At 38.8% G+C, this 19,705-nt stretch overlaps 2 protein-coding genes across 3 annotated transcripts in view; one reads left to right on the top strand and one right to left on the bottom strand.

Moving 5' to 3' along the window:
* ELP4 (elongator acetyltransferase complex subunit 4) overlaps window positions 1–14,416 on the bottom strand; it is a 124,138-nt gene extending 109,722 nt beyond the window's left edge. For both annotated transcript variants that reach the window (XM_068148586.1, XM_068148587.1), the window contains exons 1-3: window positions 14,245–14,416; window positions 9,752–9,787; window positions 983–1,104 (exon numbers count right to left, since the gene is read on the bottom strand). In XM_068148586.1, coding sequence (XP_068004687.1) covers window positions 983–1,104; window positions 9,752–9,787; window positions 14,245–14,416 — 330 coding nt within the window. The remainder of the gene's footprint in view (window positions 1–982; window positions 1,105–9,751; window positions 9,788–14,244) is intronic.
* Window positions 14,417–14,543: 127 nt separating this feature from the next.
* The window catches only part of IMMP1L (inner mitochondrial membrane peptidase subunit 1), a 30,545-nt gene continuing 25,383 nt past the window's right edge, over window positions 14,544–19,705 (top strand). Inside the window, exon 1 of the mRNA XM_068147845.1 lies at window positions 14,544–14,593. The gene's annotated coding sequence lies outside the window, so the exon portion shown is untranslated. The remainder of the gene's footprint in view (window positions 14,594–19,705) is intronic.

Genomic DNA, 19,705 nt, shown 5'->3' with positions numbered 1-19,705 from the left:
ATACCTGTGCTGCCTTGCCAATAAAGAATACAGTCTAATCACATACTGAAAATAAACCAATTACTAATCTCATAAACCAAAATGCCATATTATTCAACAGTCAAATATATTAAAATCCAAACTTGGTGGAGATATCCACATCCCAAAGAGATTGTTTGTATGACAGGAGAGCATCTGGAAGTCCTCTGCCTTATAAGTCAAGTGAAGGAGTCGTAGGGAAAACTCTAATTCTGTGATTGGGAGACCAAACTGTAGCCAATGCCAGTTTTAGATTGTGTTTTTCCATGTGAGGTTACTACACTGAAGATATTTCAAGACAGCCATACAGAGAATCAACTCTACCATGCCTTGCCTGTTAAGAAAAGCAAGTGCTCAATAGTATGGGTAAGAGTAGAAAGGCATAGGCAAGAGTACTGTTCAATATGTAAACAGATAGAGGAAGTCAAATTAAGTTTTTCTCCAATTTCCTCTAGTAATACTGTCTATTAATTTAGAATCTCTTCTAGTGACTCCACTATGGAGTTCCAGGGCAAATGCAGAATTACTGCCTCAGATCTACCTCTGAAAAGTAAGAAGGAAAACTCACTCCAAATCAGACAAGAGAGTTCAGTAAGTCACACCAAACTAACTGACCACGAACTCAAACTGGTCCAGGAAGGACAGCTATAACAATTTCTGTTGATCAACTTCAAGGCCAGGCTTGACAAGGCTCTGGGTAACCTGATCTAGTGGAGAATATGCCTGCTGACTGCAAGGGGGTTGGACTAGATGACCTTTGGAGGTCCCTTCCACCCCAAACCATTCTATAATTCTAAACTTAACTCCCGAATCTGCCTTGTTTAATATTCCTGTACTTCCCAACACATTCTTATGAACCACCAAGATTAATCATTTTTAACTAAGCAATATACACACTCTAAAATGTATTTGAATTCATCAAGAGATTACAGCTTTACTTGTCAAAAGCTACAATATTCTTTACCTTCAAAATGTTGTCAGGATGCTCTTTAGCAGAAGCAACAAACAAGTGATGGCCACAGACAACTCCCTCTGCGAGAAAATACTTGAACAACAGATTGGAGTAAAGGCAGTATTTATCTTCCTCTGTGAAAACAAAAATGGTTGGAATTGGGTTTTTGCCAGATAAATCTCCTGCCTGTATTTTCACAGCACTGTAAAAGCTTTTAGGTCCAGCTTCTAGAGTATATAATGTACAACAGGTAAAATATGATTCCAAAGCCTTAAACATAATGCTTGACATCATTGTATTCCTATTTTTTTCAAATCTATTTGCTTAAAATATTTATTAATTGATGCTTTTCACAATTTAATTGTATTTGGCAGGCTACAGCTACAGAAAGCCATCATTTCTTACAGAGACATCTCCATTTCTTTTAAAACTGTGAGAACTACAAAACAATGAAAACAAATTAAAACCCAGACAATCTGCCATGCCAGTTTTGAATGCTAAACAGAGCAAAATCACAAGCACATTCAAAAGACACAAGAACTTCCAGTTTGAGAAGTAAGACAATACTTGTTAACAGACAGTGTGAATACTACCCAGCTGAAAGAAAAATACAAAGTTCCACTGACTTCAGAATGGATAGCACTTCCTTCAGATTCTTCACTGCAAGTGAAAATTACTAGAATCAGAGAGTCTTAATGAGCTTCATATAATTAAAACTTATAACTCACAACTATGGGGGAAGTGAATGAGTAAGTAACAACTGAAACTTGAACCATCTCCGTTTTTCTTTACTTTCAACAGTAACGTTAACGCTAGCAAAAAGAGTTCTTTACATTAACTACTTGATTAATTGTCTTGGAATATTTTAGATCATGCCTTCTGGAACAACACATTTCTAACATTTATTTTGAAAGTCATGGCAAATATTTTGTTTGGAATAAAAGTAAATGTAACAATGTTAACTTTTCACTTTTTCATCTGTTAATCTGGCTGCTGGAAGATAGTACACAGAGATGTTGTGGTAGAAAAACATGGAGAGATAGATTTTCTTCATACAGAACCAATAGACTCAATCCATTCTTTGTGTGACTTGGAAACAATTTCCTCCCTATTATAAATCACATATAAAAATACTAAAAAAAACCCCAAACAAAACCAACAAAACAAAACAAAGTAACAAAGGCTGAAAATGAGGAAGTTGTCATTCACTTGTAAAAAACACTAAAGAAGGAAAACCAAAAGAATGGCACTTTGATATGTACCAGAATAGTATGTTTTGGTGCTTAAGAGTCAAAAGAACCAATGAAGTGGAGTGGGAGGAAAGAAAGAAAAGGAATGTATATCCCAAAAGGGGAATGAACATTAATAGCAATGTGGAAATATAAGAAACAAATCACAGAAAACTAGTACTGGATTGCTACATTCCTAATACTTTCAGTGCTTAGACTAACAAGAGAAAGAAATTCAAACCACAACTTTTTAAATTCACTGCACAAAAATAAAATATTTCTCCCAGAGATATTCCCCATCCTACATGGGATATTAAACAAAACAGAATTAATTTCCTGCCTTTCCCCCCCCCCCCCCCTTATGGTACATATTTAACATTTGGAAAATTTCTTTCACTTCTTTCTTCTTCAGAATAATCCCTCAAGTTATAGTATCAAAGTTACCTACTCTGTTGTTAAGGAGAAATAACTTTGAAAGTTTGCTTCTCATTAAACCTAAGAAATCAACTAGAAGTGACCCTGAAGCAACATTTCAAGACAGACAAAAATCCTTCACAACACAGCTGCTAAGAGAAGGAAGTACATCAAACTAAATATCCAAATAAGACAAAGGGAATACAATAATTACACCATTGTTGCTACTTGTACGAGCCATGGATACATCCAGGTTATTGTAGTGTGAGGGTTTTAAGAACTCAGGCTGCATTAATGCAATTTACCATTGATGCTGTTATAACCTGCTTAGTAAGCTGCATTAGCCTTCTAATGTACTTCCAATAAAGCATTTTTCTTTTAAAAAATAAGTCTAGTAAAAACATGACAAGATTAGCATTGTGAAAACCACAGCACTGAAAAAAGCTTACTCTTGACACTGCTGGGTTCCTTATTAAAATTTCAACAGGACTGATTTCCAAAAGCATTACAGAATTACAAGCTGCAATTTCCTTGAAAGTTTGGAACTGTCAGTTCAATATTTTGTAGAGTTTACTGTCACATGCTTTAAAACCCATCAATAGTGTTACTGAAGAACAGTAGCTCAGCTCCATACACTGTGCCGTCACTGAGCACGTAGATCATGCATGGGACGAAGATAGCGACAGGACTCAATTCAGATAATGCTGAGGAACTACAGCTGCTAAAGTAAGAAACCAGAACTATTTAAAGTTTTGAAGAAGTATTACAGTCTTGTTTTATAAAATTAGTCTTTGAAGCCTGTTTAGATCTTAAACTTCTTCAACAAGGAAAATACAGCCCACATGAAAAGCAATTCTTCCTGTCCTGTTCTCTGCCCAGGAACACACACAGCCCCGGTCCCCTAGATGCTGGGTCTCATTTTTGTTTTGGTTGTTTACAGCAAGATGACTGCTAGCATAATAGTCACAGTATGTCGACTTCCATGTGTTAGTCTGCATCTATGAAATTCTCCATTTAAGAACCAAAGCCATCTAAAAATGGAAGTGAACGCATGGTATCTAGTTATTCATCATAATTTTTAACATTTTCTGAGCTACCTGAAAGAAGACACCATCCTTCCACATAATCACATTACTGCAGCAGATGTCAGTGGAAGGAGACAATTTGTTAGACCTCCCACCCTTTGAACAAAAGAGGGAAAAGAACACAAATTGGGTGCTCTGGAAGGATCCTCAGCTATAACATTTACATCATCCTAGGTAAATCCAAAAATATTGAGTTCTTAATTTTTATCTACATCTCCATCACCATCACTGACTTGTATCACATATGAACAAGACTTAACTGACATTTAATGGAGTATAAACCAGTATTTCATTTAGTGTAAGTATTTTATGGTTTGTGTATGTGTGTGTGACACAGGAAGTCTTTCTGGATCATCCATTTTTGATATTACTTGTTCCTCAGAAAGTAAACACCATGCTCAATTTTTGTGCCAAACATAACACAGAAACTCCACAAACCATGGATAAACAGAAGGAACTGTACCGTATGTTGATCATTTAACTTAACTAAGATGAAATAAGGTTGTAGTAGTTAAGAAGAATTTTTACTTACAATTTTATTTGAAATGTTGAAATATTAAATTATAGAAGTGAAGCAACAGGGAACGATGTTATAAATCCTTTTATTGACCTGTCCAAGATGATAGAGTTATAGACATATTTCTAATATAACAAGATTAGAGAGGTTCTTACACTGCCATACATCTACAAAAATGTATTTTGCAAAGCAATAAGGAATTTTTCATTTAGCAAATTAAAGTAATTTACATTCAGTGTAAGGACACATCGTTTTAGCATTAGCCTTTCCTTTGGTCTTCTTACACTGATTTTCATAACGGTAAACTTACAGTGAAAACAGGGAATGAACTATTGGAGAGTGATCTAAATATAAAACACCTCATACTCTGCTACAGTACTCTAAGGATTAAATGTGTCTCAGAAAGCCTTTACAAACAGTGTATCTTGAATTGTTAAAGCCAATGCATCTGTAAGAATCCCTCAGTTCTTCAATTTGTCAGATAGAGGATGGCTTTTTATTGATTCATTTCTAGGTCACTAAACTTTTGTGGTATTCAAAAGATCTAAAGTGCACCCATATGGGGCTTTTCTGATAGCATCCATTGTACCCTAGCTTCAATAGTTACGTTACTATTCAAAACCATAGGAGTACAGCTTTCTTCTTGTAAATAAACAAACAAACCATTTAGCACAGGTACTTCAGTAGCTCACTGATTACATTCATAGAAAAACTGAATGAAATACTTCAAAGTATGTTTGTTTTCTGATAATGCTTGGGCTTACTATTTTGCTGGCTAGGATAAATTCACAATTGTTATCTTATATTTCCAAAGCATGATCAGATCCAACCTCTGTTATGTATGTGTAGGAACTAACACTTAAGTGCATTGTAGCCAGCCAAATACTTAAGGCAAGCCTGGCTGAAATCTTTATTCTGAGCCTCCATACTAAAGAGCCGTCCCGTTGGCAGCCTTCATTGTGAACTTCACTTCTTGCTAATAAGGCACATAAACAAATAAGACTCTTGCAGCTGCAGACTCTTTTCTGGGTCCGGCCACCGCAAGTCACACAACAGTCCACAGCTTTCACTGATTCTTTCTGAACAAAGAGTGTTCTACAGCTAAGTAGCAGGTGAGTAACTAGTGAAGCGTAAAACTATACAAGGAAAAGAGATTATTTACCTAGAAGTTATGCATATTGTCTCCAGGACAAAACCTCTTCTGATCTTACAGATAAGGACGCAAATAAAATCGTTTGTTGTGATCATTAGTCCTTGGTCTCTTTCCACAGCAGCATGCTTTCATGGCTAAAATAATCATGATGAAAAAAACCCTGGTATTGTCAGTATCAGTGCAATGAATTCCAACATACAACCATGTTGAAAACTGAGGATAAAAGATCAGTTCCTATTTATGGTTCTTTTCAGCCCTACACTGTAGAGGCTACTGAACACATAAGAGACATTCCCAACACCTCTGCGTATGAACTGTCTGCAGCCACTACTTGGCGGGTCATAGAATTAGATACAAAATTTTAATGCACTGGAGTTTAGCTGGGGCACAGAAAACAAGGAGTGCAGATATGAGAGAGGCACTGCAAATATAGAATTGATATAAAAATTAAGGAACAAAAAATTATAGAAATTGATATGCAAATGTGGCCTTAAGAAAAAAAATAACCTCTAGCACTCCTACTTCTTCACCTAACTATTCATGTTCCAAGAGAGGGATGGAGAATAAGCACTATGAATTGAACAAGAAAAGTCAGCAACAAAATCCACATTAAGGTAACAAATACACATAGATCATATTTATAACAGCTGACTTTTAAACATTAGTATATTCAATGCCATAAAGGTGTTTGAAAAATTACAGAGATCATTTATAGTGTAATTGCTTAAAATGATGACAACAATAAGAGGGAATAATAAGACTGCAACAGGATAAGGTACAGAGCTTTTTTTTCCCCCCCCTCTATATGAAGTCTAGACAGGTTGCCCTAGAGCTGCCAAAAGGCTGTCACAGCCTATCAGTATTGATCATTTTTTTCACCAGATAGTCCTACAGTATGGTACTGTGACCTAAGGTGTGTCTTTCTGGAGCTATGAAACATCTCTTTGAATTGCCCCAGGTTATAAGATACGATTATTTTAATAATCTAAAATTCCATTTAAAAGATACTTCACTAATGTCCACATTTACTAAGCTTGAGGGTGTATACTTTGTGTGACTTGCATTTAATTAGCACATGCCAAAATGGGGTTGTCAAACATATGAGTTACATTATCTGGCATTTGGCCACACTTCAGGAAGGTAAATTCTGGTAACTTGTATTTTGTAAAATTATATTTAGCAAATCACTGTTTTGTACCTCTCTGAAGATTATCTTTTTCAACTTTAAAGAGATGATAAATTCAATTATATTGACAAGTGAAGAGAGCTCTTACCAGTGAGGTTAAATTGCATGTCTAGCAAAAATAAGAGTAGCTAATTAAAGTAGCTGAAACAGCTTCAAGGCTTTGAATGCACAAGTATAGACCTGCTTTTAACCAGACAACTTTAACTTTTAATGACTGACCTCAGCTACCAACAAAAAACCTCCTACTGATAAACTTTAAAACATTTAGCCATCAATGACCTTGTCAAAACTAGAGCATCTTAAAAGTATGCATGAAAAGGTTCTTATAGGGTACCTGGGACAGATCTATCCAAGCATGCTGTAACTCACTATACAGAATGTGCTATATAAAGGCTTATATTTAAAAACCAAAATTAACATCCTCCTGGAAACTCTTCCTGAGGCTGGCAAAATAGACATACAAAAGATTGAAGTACTTTTTAAGAGGAAGGGGGAAAGGAGTGTGCTTAATCAACAGCTATACTATTGTTTGTTTTGAAACGGAGATACTCCTAGAAAATAATGTTCTAGAAAAGGTCTTCTGGAACAGTTTAAGGTGGATCAACACCCAAGTGGCCTTACATTTTTATTGAACAAAATCACAACAGTTTGTTTAGGTTTCCTCTCATGCAGAGTGAGAAGGCTTGTCTTGTCACTTCTTAAACCCAGTACAGCAAGATCTTCTGAAATTGAATTATTAGTTATGATCCAAGACATTCTTGCTATACAGACAAACTCCAGAGGTTTCAAGTTCCTCCAGTAGCTAGGATCTTGCATGAGATTACCAGAGAGACTACTCTCTAATTCTCTTCTAAATAAAGCACTGTCAACAGAATATATTATAGAATGAAGTTCAACTGAAAAATCATGATACTCTCTATTATGAATTGGGCTTAAAAAAATAGTGCACTTACATTTCAAACAATATTTTACAGTCTTATCAAGTAACCTGTTCCGTTACTATAGCTTCAGAAGACAATAGTTAAAATAAATATTTTAACACCCTGAATCTACTATTATTTGGTTAAATTAACCAAGATAATGTGTCAAATAATGAAGATGAGCGTTTAATTTGCAAAGAGAACTAAGCTACAAGTAATGCAATTTATTCTTGCCTTAGAGAATGTTGAAGGAAGGGGGAAGAATTTAACCTTTTTGTAACACTTGGAGTACAATGCAGAAAGATCTTCCTAGGAGGTTTATCACTGACAGCTTCAATCCTGTAGAATATTAAGCTTGCCTAGACTGATCTCATGACAGGATATTTTCTTTTTGTATACTGACAGGATATTCTAACAATGCAGATACAATTCTACCTGCATCAACTTTAAAAAAAATAGTCTAAAAATTCTTAGACTAATGAGTCATGAATAAATATAGCTCTTACTTCAAGACTTTTTGTATTTAATTATATGTTTCAAAGCAATATATGATAAGTCTTATTTGGGGGGAAAAAAGTAGCTTTCAAATCTACTCCAGAAATTCACTTTCATGTTTCTGTGAAGCCAAGTTTAATATCAGATCAGAAATAAATAACCAACACAGGGGAAAAGTAAATTAAAATCCATCACTGAGCGTTGCCAGCTGTGTACTCAGACAAGGGGAAAAAACCTTTTTCAGGTAAAAAAATCCTGTAATTTTAATTTTCACTGAGTCTTGTCATCTCTTTCATTAGAATACAAAGCTCAATGCATTTGTTCTCACTTCTGGTGCCATGAAGGTCAGTTCAAATGGAGAGCTAACCATATACTCAACAGTAGCCTAAAGCAGGAAAAGGTAGTAAGAACTGAACTAAAAAGCTAAAAAGCCTACTTCAGAACATCAAGAAGGATCTAATGGAAAGGATGCAACAGTTTGCATTATAACCACCAAGAATATATATTAGAAGTGAACTTTAGAGTATGGATATGATTATGAGAATGCCATTTGAAATAGCATCAGAAGCATTACTAAAAGCAATGATAAATGGCATGTCTTGGTTATCCTCTATCCACAAGTTCATTATTTCACATAGAAAGATTATTCAACACACAGGCTGCTACTTATATTCTTCTGTTGGATATGCACAGCAAGGTTCTGGTAGCAGGGGGGTATAGGCGTGGCTTCTGTGAGAAGCTGCTAGAAGCTCTCCTCACATTCAATGAAGACAATGACAGCCAGGTCCAAGACAGACCTGCCACTGGCCAAACCCAAGTCCATCAGCAATGGTGGTAGCGCTTCTGTGGTAACATATTCAACAAGGGGAAAAAGTGACTGCATAACAACAATTGCAGCTGGAGAGAGGACTGAGAATATGTAAGACAAACAGCCCTGTAGGTACCAAGGTCATTGAAGAAGGAAGGGGAGTAGGTTCTCCAGGTGCTAGAGCAGATTCCCTTGCAGCCCATGGAGAAGACCATGACCATGTAGGTTGTTGCTCTGCAGCCCACTGGAGTTAATGGTGGAGCAGATCTCCACCTGCAGCCCAATATGTTTCCTGGGGATATGAAGACAGTATGTATGTGTACAATAGTTTTCTTCCCCTTTGCTACACTTCAAATAGAATGGAAAGCTGGACATTTCAGCTGCAATGGAGCCATGGTATCAGGTAGTTTCAATGTAGCCTGCAAAGGGAATTCTCTTGTAACCTATTTAATCATCCCAGTGTGCCTTATGCACATTTTGACAGAAAGCATGCTTCCATCAGCCTCCAAAGCTTCATCAGCTTTCTCTCAGTTGCTTCTGACAATCAAAAGATTGAGAGCCTGCATTGCACATCTTCCACAAAAAGCCAAATTTAACAAAAGACTTTGTGATGACGAATAATCTGAATAGTAAGTTGGAAATCAAGTTGATTAGAGCATCTCAAATAATTTGAAAATTTCCCTAAAACACCCTGAGATTTGCCAAACACCCTGCTTTCAAACAGAATTTCACAGTATTCTTCTTGGAGGCTCAAACTTACCTAAAGGTAAGTTTTTTTTCCAACTCCAGTGATTCTTGAAATAGACAACAGTCCACTATGAAGGCTAGCCAAAGTGAAGGGGTCTGAGAGTTACACTTTCTGAAGGGCTGAGTTTAAAACAAATATGAAAAGACAAGGTGTCTTCGATTGATAGAATAAACCAAGCAAAGTACATCAGAATATGGCTTTAAGTATTTATATATTCTATACTAACCAATAAGAAGAAGGGTTCCAACAGCTACTCCTCCACCTGGAAACAAAGCAAAATGAAGAATAAAGTAAGACTACATTTTAATACTACGTTAGAGAACAATTAAGTTTTCTTAGTTTATCAGTCAAAGAAAGGTGATAACGGGGAATTAAAAAATATAAAAGTGAACAACATTTTAATTACCTTTGCAATAGTTCCTGCAATTCTCTATTATGAAATAATTATACATTACTTGTAATTATATATTACACGTTACAATTACTTTCACAATATACTGTACTATCATCTTTGTGGTAAAAAGATCCTGCAGAGCTCCACGCAACTAGGCTTGAGTACTACAATAATGATGTATAGTCTGAGCCAGCGAATTTTTACTTGGATGACTCAAGTGAGAAAACACTCCCCAAATTAAAGCTGTATTAATCATTACCAAGTGGTACTACTTTGTTTCAAGAACCATGCATGTAGAGTGACCTACTAAGGGGGTAGTGAACTTGCATCCGAGTCAATGAGGCAAACGTCTGACTCCAGTTTTTTAAGCTTACTACTGAAATCAGATGTGGCAGTAACATGGGAAAGACCTCACCCACTGAAATCTGGAGTGCCAGATCATAAACATCATAATTCATACCTTAAAAAAAATTCTAGTACTGAAGTATTTTATAGTAAGTCTATAGTATAGTGTATATATATAGTATAGTATTTTATAGTAACTCCATGAATGCAGTTGATTGAAATATTAGTTAAAAAATAAAAATACATTTTGACAAGATTTATACATGGCTGCTGTGTTTTTTCTGGGTTTTTTTTTTGCTTAAACATGCAATGCTTATGTTCTAATCACAGAATACTGAACAATAGAATAAAACACTCTCAATACGTTTTGATACATAGCTTTTTATCCTATTGATCTCAACAGTGTGCAGGACCAGAGAACAAGTAAACCTCTAACTCATGTCTTCACTGCTTTACTTCCTCTTTGAAGAGACAGCAACTAGAATTGCATAACAGTGGTTGTTAAATGGCTGTCCCAAGAATGAATTTTTCATTAAGATGGTGAAAGAAGAATTAATATTTTATTTTAGCTGCTGTAGTGAGACCTCTCTGGACTACTGTCTCCAGCAACTGGAGCACCTCTCCTAAGCGGACAGGTTGAGAGATTTGGGGTTGTTCATCCTGAAGAAGAGAAGGCTCTGTGGAGACCTTGTAACAGCCTTCCAGTACCTCAAAGGAGCCTAAAAAAAAAGCTGTGCAGGGACTATTTACAAAAGCCTGCAGCAACAGGACAAGGGACAATGGTTTTAAAGTAGGTAAGGGCAGATTTAGATTGGACATTAGGAAGAAGTTCTTTACTGGGAGTTGGGGCTGTCCAGTCTGGAGAAAAGAAGGCTCCAAGGTGACCTAATTGTGGCCTTCCAGTATCTGAAGGGGGCCTACAAGAAGGCTAAGGAGGGACTTCTCAGGATCTCAGGTAGTGATAGGACCAGGGGGAATGGAATGAAGCTGGAGGTGGGGAGATTCAGACTGGATGTGAGGAGGAAGTTCTTCACCATGAGAGTGGTGAAGCCCTGGAATGGGTTGTCCAGGGAGGTGGTTGGGGCGCCGTCCCTGGAGGTGTTTAAGACCAGGCTGGATGAGGTTCTGGCCAGTCTGATCTAGTGTAAGGTGTCCCTGCCCATGGCAGGGGGATTAGAACTAGATGATCCTTGTGGTCCCTTCCATCCCTGACTGATACTATGGGGATGGTGGAACACTGGAACAGGCTGCCCAGGGAGGCAAACCAATCTAAAAGATATACTGTAGGGGAAAGGAGAAAAAAGGACCACAATCAGAAATCACACAGGTGATTAATATACAGTATGCTTCCAATGTTCACTGCATTCAATTGCCCAGGGAGACAGAAGACATGGGTTACTAACAGCAGTTATTTAAAGCTCTCAGATGTTCTATACAGCACATGACACCAAAAAAGTTCAAATTGCAAGATTTTACCAAATCTGAGCTTTGACATAGAAAATGTGATCAAATCAGCCACATGTATTACTCAGTGACTTAAAATCTCAGTTATAAAAAGTTCACTTGTAGCCAGTACAAAAGTAGCATCTCTTCTGCTTTTAAATTGCTTGCACAAGAGAGACTTTGTCACATAGTAAGTCAGCACAGTCAAAATTCTCACAAGCTGTATTTTCAGACCATCAATTGCACTGTCTCCTTCTACAGGTCAGAGTTGTAACATATGTGCACATACTCTGGTTGCTAAAGGCAATCTCAGCTCAAAGGATTGGCTTTGCATTATCAGATGTACCGAACAAGTATACTCTGTTAGATGGAATGTAAAACTATTGCAGTTCCCATGGTTACATATTCATATTACAATGAGCAACAATAGTAGTAAATTAAGCAAAATCAGATAACAGGAAAAAGAAGGAATGCTGATAGAATCAAAAGGAAGAGCTAAAACTGTCACTTCCTAAAAAAATATGCTGTGAGCTTCTAATTCTTTCTAATTTTGCTATTTTTTTTCCTGTCTGTATCTAAGGCAGTAGTACACATAACCAACTCAGCAAGATTTGCAACTTTCCACATTGCTATTTATACCACCGAGACTTAAGATCTTATGGACAGAAATGCAACAAACTTTGGAAGTTGAGAAGTGTGCCCATTATTTTCAAAACGTATCTGTGACCTTTCTTCAAGCAGCTTGAAACAAAACATTCAATACCAACCACATGATGGCTACATTACACAATAATAACAGCTCATTACAGAGAACTCCTTCGGCACATTTGGTCTACAAACTGGGAAAGTAAACTTGAATATAAAGCCTGGAGATGTAACAAGTTCCTTAATGGTAACATAGCATTTGGAACCAAGCACTTATCTACCACTTCTCTTTGAAAGGAAAGCTAGTAAGGCTTAGCTGTCAACAATAATGTAACAAATCAGCCAGTAGTTGTACAGCAGAAGATACTCTTCCATAATAGGTTTCTTCTTCCAGAAGTGTGATTCTCCTTAAGATATACAGGCTGCAAAAACTTCTTTGCAAAACAGATATAACTTTCATATTTATCCTTATTTATACCAAATAGCCTTAGAAAGGAAAGTGGTAGATTCCTATACTCCACATGCTCCTCAAAGGATGAATGAACAAACCTGAAGTCAAGCCTTCCGCACCTAGAAATAGTCTCATCTACGTACATTGAAGATGTACTGCGACTGTATCAGCAGTTAGCAAAAGGATCAGGCAGCCCTAGCATACACGTAAAACATGCTGCTTATAGCAGTGAAAGGTATCAGTTCCCATTCCAAGTATCATAGTATCATTCAGGGTTGGAAGGGACCACAAGGATCATCTAGTTCAAACCCCCCTGTCATGGGCAGGGACACCCCACACTAGATCAGGCTGCCCAGAGCCTCGTCCAGCCTGATCTTAAACACCTCCAGGGATGGCGCCCCAACCACCTCCCTGCACAACCCATTCCAGGGTTTCACCACTCTCATGGTGAAGAACTTCCTCCTCACATCCAGTCTGAATCTCCCCACCTCCAGCTTCATTCCATTCCCCCTAGTCCTATCACTACCTGAGAGCCTGAGAAGTCCTTCCCCAGCCTTCCTGCAGGCCCCTTTCAGATATTGGAAGGCCACAATTAGGTCACCTCGGAGCCTTCTCTTCTGCAGACTGAACAGCCCCAACTCCTTCAGTCTGTCCTCATAGGAGAGGTGCTCCAGCCCTCTGATCATCCTTGTGGCCCTTCTCTGGACACGTTCCAGCACCAGTAAGTAGTAAGTTCAGTAAGTAGTGCTAGTTCATTCCACAGATTATAACAAAGCAATGGTCACAATAGATTCATCTGGGAAACTGTCTAGCACCTTGGTACTGACAGTGGGCAAAAGATTCACAGACAGGAAGAAGTGTTTTCTAAACAGGGCATTTATAATGATGTAGAAGTGCTGAGCAAGAAGGAAAACACACACTGAGAATCCAGTCTTTTGGCCAAACACATCCTTAAAAATTGCCATCCTGACAAACCAGAACTACACCACACTCAACTATGAGTCAGTTGAGGAAACATGCTTTTCAAACCCAAAAACTTCAGATCTCTTACTGTGGCAATGTGAAATATGACAGAAACGCGTTGCTGAGTATATTTGCAGAGTACCTTCCCACTCTAGAAAGGCTGCTTAACCCGAATTAAATGCACTCTAAATGGCAACCTTCTCCTCTGCAAGCAGGCCACGAACGGAGCGCACCTGCCTCTACTTCCTCCCTACTCCTCACACGGGGGTAGGGTCAAGGTGGGAAACAGATTCTCCTTTGCCCCTTCCTCTTTCCTCTCCCATCCTCCCCCGAAATACCCAGGAACTGTGGAGAGAAGGAAAAGCCTGCGGAATTATCTGCGGGCTCATGGAAGTTAAATGACAAGCACAGCTTGGCGAAGGAGAGGGGTAAGGGTGGGGGTGCAGTAGCCGGTTCCCAGGTCCCGCTTCCCACCAACCTAGCACACAGTCCAGGGAGGGGAGCCCGCTTGAAAGCAGCAGCTGCCCGTGACGAACGGAAGGCCGTGTGCCCGGCAAAGCGGCCAGGCGGCTGCCGGCAGCGGCCTTCCGCTGGAAGCTAGTGGCCCCGCGGCTCCACACCGCACCGCCGGCCGCCGGACCTGCCGCCATCTCTGCTGCTCTCAGTTGACAGGAGCGAGGGGACGCCGGGAAGATTCAAGCACTCTCCTTTCCACCAATGGGAGAGCGGCTCAGGGAGCCCACTATCCAACTGGAGAGCGCGTTGTTTACACGTCGTGGGCTAAAGAGGCGGGGTAAGGACTAAGGCGCCCGGTGGCGAGCAGACAGGTAAGTGGGGCGAGGCGGCTGGAAGGTGCTGCATGCCGCTGCGGCGGGGCTCCCGGGGCTCTGGCCGGGTCTGAAGGGGGCCCTTAGTGGAAAGTAGCGGCTGCATCTCCTCTCGTCCTGCTCCGTGCGGGGCCGGCGTGAGGGGGTGGAGGGTAGTGCGGTGCCTGTGACTCGGCCTCGCTGGCTGGGCTTTGAAGGGGAAACCCTGCTGTCGTCTCTTGGGGATTTGGGACGCCCGAGGTGTCAGTAGGGCTTGATGTTTAGCTAGTCGTGAAGGGCGGCTGGCATGTACGTCCTTGACTTCGGTCTTAGTGCTGCACTGTCGGCATCACTACCTTCAAAAAAAGCTTGTGTGCAAGCCTGGAGGTGAATAGGAAGGAAAAAGTATTTGCGAAACGCTTTGTGTATTTATCGTCGCCCCCCCCCCCCCCCGGGTATTTAAATGACTATGTAACGTAGTATGTAGGTATGCTTAAATTCCCTCTTTTGTTTTTTTAATTAATTTAAGACCTCCGGACCCCTTGCTTGGAAGCAAGGTCTTGCTGTCAGTATGAGGATGGCTCTGGACCATGCCATAAGCCAGGAGTTACAGCTGATAAAGTTGTTTCACGTGGGAAATGTGATTTCTGTGCTTCATTAGCATTCATGGTTAACCATAGAAAGTTATTTTCTGTATGTTGGCAGATTAGCATGTCTTTTATTGGCAATTTATAGGTAGTAGCCTGTGGCCTTGTAGATAGCAGCGAACAACTGCCTTAAACGGAGTGTATGTAAAAATCAGTGAGATAGCAGAACTTGAGATTCCCTTTTCTGTTCTTGTTATAGGCAAAGACATTAAAATGCCTCTTTTATATTAATGAAAAAAACTAGTATGTTTGCTTTGTAAGTGAACACTTTATGTAATAGTATGCTGAATGTGAGGGCAATTACTGTATAGAATCACCACTATCACAAGAATTTGTTTTTACTCTGGTGTTTCAGGAGCAGCCCAGGTTACATGAAGACATTTGTACATAGCAGGATGTACTAATAAGACTCCAATGTTATAATTCCTCACTCTCAATCTTTAATTTCTTGGATGTTTTTTGTTGTTGCTATAAGCTGTGGGTTATAAACACTCAGGGTTGTTGAGCCTGTATTTTTAATTGGGAGGGGAAAATCCTTTTATTAAATATAAACAACAAAAAAAGATCAGCAATATGCCAGCTTGAAAGGTTTTCCTTCATATCAAACTCAGCAGCATGAAATTTCAGTATTATGTCTTCCTAGCTGGTGAAATTGCATTCATTTTGCTGCTGGCCAAGGTTCTTTGGATGCTAAGCAGTGGACAATTTAACATCTTCATCATGAGTTGCCTTAATGTTTTTGTATTTGTTGCTAAACTGACATTTCAAATATAGTTTATTGTTCAATGGAAGTTGGAAGTATTAGGGGATGTAATGAAGGGACATCTTTGAAAACATGGCAAGAAATAACATCATTTGTGTAGGATGTGACTAATGAGTTGTGAATATCTGGAACAGGAAAGACTTCTGCAGAATACTTGTGCTGTGGTCCTACCATTTTTAGAGTTTCTTGCGTAGAGTTTACTGGAAACCTCAGTATCTGAGCTGATAAAGTAGGTCAGCATTGCTGATAAGAGATGAAGCCTATGAATCCTGCTCTAGGCATGGAATTGAAATTCAGAGAAATCAAAGAACACAGAGACAATGGCAAGTGATCAGGGAGTGTCTTAGCAAGTCATTTGTCAGCTGGTCATGGTCATAGCTTGCTGTGAGATGGAGAAGCTTATATAGATCAGGATGTCTTAAACTGTAGAACAATCTACTTTGTCACAGCTCGCACATGTAAATACCATTAAATGTTTATGTCAATTTTAATGGCAAATCCTAACTCTAGTATGAAGAAATCAAGCTCTCTATCTTCCATTTCTTGTGAACTTGCTGATCTGATTCAACTGGCTTCCTATGCCAAATGCAGATTCTAAGATGGATTGAGAGGAATTGGGATAAGATTTCCCTAAGGAAAAAATGGAGCAAATACAAGGGGCAAGTGAGACAAATCAACACATTTGGGGAAAAGTTTTGCTTAGAATTTGATCTTCAAGTATGTTTGTCACTTATCTTCACAGAATCACAGAAACATTCAGGTTGGAAGAGACCCTCAGATCTCCCAAGTCCAACCACTGACCCTACTGTACAAGCTTCACCTCTAAAATGTATCCTCAAGCACCACATCCAAACCACCTTTAAACACCTCCAGGGTTGATGGCTCCACCACCACCCTGGGCAGCCTGTCCCAATGTCTGACCACTCTTGCTGGGAGCACATTGTTCCTACTGTCCAGTCTAACCCTGCCCTACTGCAGCTTGCGGCTGTTCCCTCTTGTTCTATCACTAATTACCTATGAGAAGAGACCAGCACCACCTCTCCACAAGCTCCTTTCAGGTAGCTGTAGCCTGTGGTGTTGATGAAAATTGTGCTATCCCCAAAACAGCAGTGCTCCTTAAAGTGTGCTTTAGCTATTTTGTCCTTGATAAGAGGAAACACCTGTTGTGGCTGTCACTGATGCCATGGGTTGCAGAGGTAAACTCTTAGGACTTTCACTTAATGTAAGCTGTGTTGTGTGAGTGGTGTTTGTCAATGAGACAATAGTATTGATGTATTTGTTTAATTTCAAATTGATGTTTTTTGCACACTTTAATTGTGCTTTATAAGATTCAGTGTGTACACTCTTGTCCTTTTACGGCAATGAGCAAAATTCTATCCATTTTGGAATAAAATATCAGTGCATTGTGTTTCAAAACCCTCTGTCTCCCTCATCAGTAATACTGTTTCATTGGGCTTACGTATGGGAAAGAGAACTAGGGAGCTGCATCCTAGTGGCAGTTCTCATTCGTAATCTTCTTAGCCTTTGCAGTTAGATCGCCAAGCTGCTTCCCTCATCAGTTCTGGAATGTGATGGTATTAGACTGTACTGATTAAAGTTTTATAGTCACCAAATAAGATTAGCTATTGAGTCACCTGACTAGGTAGGGCTTGCAGTCATGTGATCCAGTGCCCTGCTGAGCTCCTGCTGGGAGCTGAAACAAGGTAGTTTGCTTTTGAGATGTTCTTAAGTATCTAGCAGCATGGGTCATGGATTATGGCTGCAAAGAAGATGGCTTCATTTTCCTGATCTTTGAACTCGCTAGAATGGGATAAGTTTGAAAGTGCAGGATCTTCAGGCCATGAGCCAACAACTGGAAAGAATGTTTAATCCTGGAAGTTCTGACACCAAAAGGCCTGGTGGGTTTTTTTTTCAGTATGAAGAAGCTTAAAGACTACTCACCCAATCAGTGGGAGGGTTTAAGACATAGCAGTTATCATGTTTTATATAACATCATTTATTATTTTTGTAAGAAAGCCTCTGGATGTTATCTGACTACATCCCTGTGGATATACTGAACAACAGTGGTAAAAAAGTGAAACCTGTATGAAATGTAAACAACTCTTAAAATAGAAGCAAGTAAATCAGGAAACAGCACACATCACTATGTTGAAGACAGTAATAAATCATTAAAAAGTTGTTTCATGTTTCTATAACTTCAGGTTATAAAAGTACACTGTGTAGTATTTCTGAAACTTTCAGGACAGTAATAGTGAAACTGAGTTGTAAGTTGATAGTATTGTTTTAATAAGCATTAGAGATTAGTGGTATATTTCAGAGAGATTATATTCCTCCTGTTTATCATGCAAAGAGGAATTCTCTCTTAAGGGATATTAATGCAAAGAAGCAGGGGTTGAGCACTGCAATGGGGGACTCGTTCTGGAGGAAGCAATTTGTCTGAATTTTTAGTCTTAAGACTTGTGCACACTTGATTCTAGTAGCTTTTCAGTTTCCATATTTTCATTGTTCCTGTGAATCAGAACTGACAAAGGAAGAAAGATACCCGAACATCTTTTAAATACATTTTTATATTTCTGAGAAAATGATTGCATTCTCTTGAAGCTGCACATTTCCAACATTCATCTTTACCGACGATGCTTCCATGGGTCCAAGAGGAGTGAAGCAGTGTTTGATCTTGATGTTCTCCTGCTATTGTCAAGCTGCAGTGCTCTTTTTAATAAACAGAATCTTTAAAATCCACAAACATTAAATTATAGGAAGATCATCTATCTTCTCAGCATGTACACAATAGTTGTGAAAGGAGCTGTATGACCAGTCATTGTTTTGTCTTCTAAACAGACAGTGTATTATGGAAAAAAAGGGCAAGCCAAATTGTGTGCTTTTGGAACAAGCTGAGTTAGTAAACTTAGGTGAAATAAAATCTGATCAGTTATTAAAAAACTTTGCAGTTTTTAAGAAGGCAATTCAGTCAAAGACACTACTAGTGAAGTCACACAACGATGACTTCTGTACTATTTTTCTGTTTTACAAGTACTTTCATGCTTATTTGAGTTCAGGGTGTCTGTCTGTGGTAAAATAAGCCATATAAGCCCTTTTTGGTAATCTGGTATCAGCAATAATGCAGTTTGTGGTGATGGAGTGTGCTCAGCATCTTGGAGGTACCCTGCACCTCAGCATGTTATCATTTGCTAAATTTGAGAAAGGGACGTCTACTTAATTCACTAAATAGTTGGTTTTCTCACTGTGTCAGGTGTATCTCTTACTTTAAGCCACCAAATTAAATAATAGTTTATACTGGCTTTTTATTTTAGTTCATGCATTTAAAACCTGGAACTCAGATAAAAAGATAGTTTCAGAATAAATTCAGTATATTATTTATGAGTGGAGCAACATATTAGCATTGAGTTCACAATAGATCATATCACTTTTATTCCATCTTACAAGCTTAGCAGCACAAACAGAATAATCAACATATTATTTGGCTGTCATCTGCTGAACAGAAACCAGAGATCACAAGGAGGTTTTCCCTAGCTGCAGTGATGGCCTTTTTGTTCCAAGCCCCCATCTGGGAGGGCCATGGTGTGTTATCATATGGAACGCGGGGTTTTCTGTAATCTGCTTAGCTGCGCTGCAGTTTGAATCTTTATTCCATGTTTGTGTAATTTATAATTTTAATGAGACCACAGCTCTTGTGGGCTTTGAAACATATTAAAAGCTCTTTTG

The sequence above is a fragment of the Melanerpes formicivorus genome, unplaced genomic scaffold (assembly GCF_026170545.1).
Source record: "Melanerpes formicivorus ecotype bairdi unplaced genomic scaffold, bMelFor1.0.p_v2 SCAF_16, whole genome shotgun sequence".
In the NCBI taxonomy this organism is placed as follows: Eukaryota; Metazoa; Chordata; class Aves; order Piciformes; family Picidae; genus Melanerpes; species Melanerpes formicivorus.
Note: the sequence above shows the minus strand (reverse complement) of the source record. Positions and strands in the feature narration are given on the sequence as shown.